At 41.3% G+C, this 6,000-nt stretch overlaps 1 protein-coding gene across 1 annotated transcript in view; it reads left to right on the top strand.

Moving 5' to 3' along the window:
• The first annotated feature begins 262 nt into the window (after positions 1-262).
• The window catches only part of LOC145412382 (sulfotransferase 1C4-like), a 183,207-nt gene continuing 177,469 nt past the window's right edge, over positions 263-6,000 (top strand). The window contains exon 1 of the mRNA XM_080282271.1: positions 263-307. Within this exon, the coding sequence (XP_080138397.1) occupies positions 263-307 (45 nt within the window). The remainder of the gene's footprint in view (positions 308-6,000) is intronic.

The following is a 6,000-nucleotide window of genomic DNA, read 5'->3' as shown; positions in this document are numbered from 1 at the left end:
CACACCCTACTTGCCGCATACATTTCAGCTGCACAGGTCAATCAAATTGACTGTAAATGCTGAGATTGTGGCAGATGGAAGGGTGCAGGGACTAAATTGGCTGGGAGAGTTGAATGATTCTTTTATCCCAATGGAGGAAGTGCATGAGGCAGGAAAGGAGATGAAAGCAGGGAAAGCTGCAGTTGTGGAATGTCTGAATGGTAATGGAGCTACTATTGGTGAGTGGCTAGTAAGATTGCTGAATGTGTGTTTTGTGAGCGGTATGGTGCTGATTGGGCAAGTGAATGTGCGGTTCCGTTTTATAAAGGTACAGTATTTTGTGAGCGGTATGGTGCTGATTGACTGGGCAAGTGCGTGTGTGGTTCCGTTTTATAAATGTACAGTAAGGGTGATAAGTATGAATGTACTAGTTTTAGGGTTATAAGTCTGTTGAGTGTTGTATGTAAAGTGTATGATAGTGTTGATTAAGAGAGTCAGAGAGGGTGCAGAGGGAGTGACTGGTGATGAGCAGTGTGGCTTTAGGAGAGGGAGGGGATGCGTGACTCAGGTGTTTGCTGTGAGACAGGTGTGCGAAAAGTATTTAGTGAAAGGCAAGGATGTGTTTTGGGTGTTCATGGATTAAGAGAAAGCGTATAATAGAACCGACAGGGAGGTTTTGTGGACTGTTTTGAGCTTGTATGAATTAGATGGTAGGTTTTACAAAGGACTGAAATGTTTTTACGTAAAAAGTATAACATGTGTAAGAGTGGGAAATATTGTGAGTGATTTCCCTTGAGAGTGGGGCTGCAGCAGAGATATGTGATGTCACCTTGGTTGTTTAATATTCATATGGATGGTGTTGTAATGGAGATGAATGCAAGAGTGTTAGGTGGAGGTTTGAGTCTAGTGAATGCTGAGTGGGGCTGCGGCAGGGATATGTGATGTCACCTTGGTTGTTTAATATTTATATGGATGGTGTTGTAAGGGAGGTGAATGCGTGTTAAGTGCAGGTTTGAGTCTGGTGAATGCTGATGGTAGGGAGTGGAATCTGAATCAGCTGCTGTTTGCAGATGATACTACACTGGTGACTGATTCGGAGGAGAGGTTGAGACAGTTGGTAGAGGAGTTTGGAAGGATGTGTGAAAGGAGGAAATGGAGAAGAAAGGTTGCTGGTTCCCTGAAAGCAGTGATAAGAAACGGAAGTGGGCATGGAAGTGAAAAAGTTACTACATGACAGTAATGTGAGATACCAACTCTAATGTATGGAAGTGAAGCTTGTTGAAGGGACAGAAGTCAAGAGTGAGAGCTGCGGAAACAAATGAGTTATTTGAGAGGAGCATGTGGAGTTACATGGAGAGACAGACAAATGAAATGAGGAAGTGAAGGATCGTTGTAGCATGGATATGGATGTGAGGAAGCGTTAGGAGAAACACATTGAGGTGGTTTGGCCATGTGGAGAGGATGGAGAGTGAGACTGACGAGGAGAGTGTATGTGAGTGAAGTGGAGGGGGTAGAGGGAGGGGGAGGCCAAGGATGAGATGGAAGGATGGAGTGGAAAAGTATATGAGAGAGGGGTGTGTGAGATGGGACCAGGGCAGTGAAATGGCGGGGGACAGGGTGACATGGAGGCGATTTGTTGCTTGTTTGTGGCCATTGGCCACCCCTTACGGGATTAAGGCGTCTGGCACTGGCAGTAGATAGATAGAATAATAATTAATAAAAGTAAGTATGCTAATTTATTTAAATATCCCAATATATATTTTACAGTATTTCCCACAAATCTATGCAAATGATTTGAGCTAGTGCTTTGCGACAATGTGCAAGCTCATTATTAGATTGCGCACTTGTACAAATTACAAATAATAGAAAATAATAATAATAAATAAAAGTAAGTATGCTATTTTATTTAAATATCTCAATATTTTACAGTAATTCCCACAAGTACAGTATATGCAAATGGTTTACGCTTGCGCTTTGCGACATTGCGCAAGCTAAATATTTGTCAGATTGAGCACTTGCGCTTGCGCTAGCTAGTGAACTGTGGATTGCGCATTGCGTTTGTGCAAGGTCCTTCTTCGTTTGCGCTGCCCACCACTGACCATAATAAAGTCTGTTACCACAACTGCTTGCCTGTCACACCCTAGCCCGTGTGGAAATGCTCGTGGTTATTAAACAATAATCTAGCATGGGGCTGGAAAGAGAACTTTATTCACCATGTTGGGCAGTGTACAGTAGAAACAGTTGAAAAAAAACATATCTAGTTAGTGCTGGACTGGCTTATATGTATCATAAATACTCTTCTGCAATATAATTTTAAGTAGATATTTTTATTTCATGAAGTTTCTTTCCCATTAATCTTTTCTTAACACAGTTTCTCAAAGCGAAAATAAATAAACTGCTGCTAAGCTTACTCTAGACAAATACAAAAACGATCTTGGTTTAAAAAAAAAAAAAAATACTTCGGGCGCTTTCTCATCACTTTAGCTAGCCAAAACCGAGTACAACAATGAATCCGATCCGTAATCACTGCGACAGATATACGGGTTTTAAATAACTGTGACTGACCAAGCGGGGCTCTACTGCATCAGGAAAACGGTGTCTAATAAGGTAGTCGGGGCAACCCGTACAATGGCATGCTTAGAGCCAAAAGTAACCGTTAGAATGACCTTTTATACTCCCTTTCATTGATGTGATCTCGTATAGTACTTTATTCTTACAAACTGCAAACGATTTTAATGTCCATGCAAGTGAGCAAGAACATTATGTTGCATTTAATAAAGTAGTGGAGCAAAGCATCAAGTCTGAGATAGTTTGGAAACTACTAAATCTTTAGCAGATCTACGCACATCGTTATCCAATAAATATCTATTACGCCGGGAATCGAACCTGGGACTCTCATTATGACTTGCCGTAAGTGCGTGGGATAGATTAAAAGCATCCACATGCTCAAGTGCCAGGGGGTTATCTCAGCCTTTTCATGCCCACAGTGGTGTCGGAGGGACATTGCATGGTTAAAAGACTGTGACAATGTGAGATCATTTTTACCTGGTCGTAGCGTAGTGAACTGCTGTCTTGCTCTCATCTGAGTCCCGGGTTCGATTCCCGGCATAATGGTAATATATTGGATGATTTTTCCTGTGTAAAGTACAGTTTCTCTGCACATCGTCGGAAAGCTTAAGAAAAAGTAATAAGTAGTACTTAAGCGACTTTTGTCAAAATTCATTATCCTATTGGTGAAATGAGCCAGAAAGTGCCAGTCTGAACACCAAAACTGGGTGGTCGCAGAAATTATTAAAGTTACAATGGACCAATACACATTGTCAGAAATCTCATGGAAAACTAATGGGTTTTCCCAAACTCGATTTCCTCAAAATTCGCCACCATGCGGGGAAAAAAAGCTGGAAACCTCGGAAATGATCATCATAAATGTTATTTTGACATTTTTGTTAAAGCTACAGCTGATCTACGCACTGGACAGGTCATGAAAAAGTACATGCAGTGGGTATATTTAAGTGGCTTTTATAAAAAAAAAAAAAAAAAAAAAAAATCAGTGTGTACATTAATACCAGCCAAGTGGCACTCTGCCTTTTTTAGATCAAATTACAGCCTTATCAACCTTTCTTACTCAAACGTGCTCTGCCCTTTTAAGTGTGGAAGCCAAAAGTTAATGTAACTGAGAAAAAGTTACATTTTTTAATGGATTAACAGCAGATTTGGTAAACTGTCGCATTGACATTAGATACGCTCTTCCCTTCCAGCAAAATTTTCAGGTGTAATAAACACTCTCAGCTCAACAAAGTCAGTTAAAGAGCACAACACTTTAACATAATAATTTAAGTGTCCATTGTTAGTCAAAGTGCAGCTGAAGCAACCACGAAGCAGCAGGCCACATTTAAGAAAGTTAGGGGCCGCGTATTTGACTTCCCTTGTCTCGGTTACGTCTGATTAAATTTAACACGAAGATATGCTACAGTATTACTGATTATGAGCTCAGTATGCGAGGGGAAGAGGGCAATCAAGCGATTAAAATTACCATTGATTAGTCGATAGAGGAAGAGGAACTTAATGTGTACATGACGAAATTTACCGCTTGGATGGCAGGGGCAGGAAGCTGCAACAGTGAGACTGAACAATAGAATTACGTGTGTGAACGAAGAACTATTTTAAAAATTTATCGGGATATGTTAGATCTAATAGGGAAACAGCAACACAGGCCCAGTATGCCTATCTAGTACAGTATATAAGTGTATTAGAAAAAAAATATGAGCAAGATAAGGTTGTCAAAAATTAAATATGAAGTACGAATACAGAAAATAGAATTATATTTACTGTCTCAGAGTCGGCTCAGAAGAGTTTCAGACAATCACTGCAAAGAACTGTGCAGTGAACGTTAACTCATACCCTCGGCTGTGATCACTTTAAGCTTAGTAGTCCTTTTGCTTGCCTGGAATCTCCTTTTATACTACCAAAATTCCCATTCTGTTTGTCTGTTGGTACCCCAAATTAGCTGAAACTGTGCATTACAGTGCAACAGTTTTTTAATCAATGTACCTAAAATACGTTAACTTAAAGAATGCGTTAAGGAAAAAGGGTGCAGTTAGTCTCCGGTTACAAAAGTGTTGGTAATTACCACACAATCATATTTTATGTTACACGGTAAATGAGGCGAGCATTTCCCTGGAGTTTCATGTGCTGCATACATACATACATACATACATACAGAGAGAGAGAGAGAGAGAGAGAGAGAGAGAGAGAGAGAGAGAGGGAGAGAGAGAGAGATTGTCTGCCAGTCCTTCTGTCCTCTATGGAAATCAAAGGGGATGCATATGGAACTCTTTTAACATCTCTGACAGGTGTAATTTCTTACGGCGAATTTAGATGTTTTAAAACGTGTGCTATAACCTAAAGTGGCTCCTCTGATGGCCGAGATTATAATTAATCAGAAATACTCAATATAGTGGAAGGATAGAAGCCAATTACCGTTGATTTTTTACTCCTTTAACCGTAGTATTAGCCACTGAGTGTTGGATAGGTTCACGGATTGGTGGGATGGGTGGGCAGGGTTGGTGGGATAGGTGGGCAGGGTTGGTGGGTGAGTAGTGGGAAAATAGGTCAGTAGTAGAAATAGGTCCATGGAGAATATCACCCTAGGGAAATGGGCCCAAGGATAAACTGGGAACCTGCGGGTCTTCTCCCACAAGGAGCGGCCATCCAGGGTCCCAGGCAATGCACGATCATAGGGTTTTACCCAGGCAACGCCGGGTACCCCTTGTACTATCATTTAAAATTAATGTCTAACTGTTTATCTCTCTATCTATCTGTCTATCTATTGCCAGATCCCTTAATCCTACAAGGGGTGGCCACAAATAAATCGCTTCCATATTGCCTGGTCCTCCGCGATTTCACTGCCCTGCTCCCAGCTCACACCTCTTTCTCTGATATATCTCGCCACTCCATCCCTCCATCTCATCCCCGGCCTCCCCTCCCTCTTCCGCCCTCCTTAGTCTCTCGTTCTCCATCTTCTCCACATGGCCAAACCACCTCAGTGTATTTCTCCTAACGCATTCTATCACATCCACATTCACAACACAACGCTCCTTCACTTCCTTATTTGTCAGTCTGTCTCTCTATGTAACTCCACAGGCTCCTCTCAAATAACTCATTTCCACTGCTCACGCTCTTGACCTGTGTCCTTCCAACAAGGTCCAAGCTTCACTTCCATACATTAGAGTTTGTATCACAATACTGTCCTGTTGCGAATTTTTTTTACTTCTATGCTCGTTTCCCTGTTTCTTGTCACTGCTTTCAAAGAACCGCAACCTTTCTTCCTTGTTGTACCCTTTCAAACACTTCTCCCTCCATACTTCCATCCTTACTCATCACACTACCCAAGTACTTAAATTAGCTTACATTTTCCATTTCCTAAATATCCAACATCACTGTACATCGAGTGACTTCATTTCTTTCGAAGATCATAACTCTGCTCTTCCCTATATTCACCTTTAGATTCCGTTTCTTACA

Source organism: Coenobita brevimanus, chromosome 93, assembly GCF_032717465.1.
Source record: "Coenobita brevimanus isolate Jiangsu-jjx chromosome 93, ASM3271746v2, whole genome shotgun sequence".
NCBI classification, from domain to species: domain Eukaryota; kingdom Metazoa; phylum Arthropoda; class Malacostraca; order Decapoda; family Coenobitidae; genus Coenobita; species Coenobita brevimanus.
This window is presented reverse-complemented; position numbering and strand designations above follow the sequence as displayed.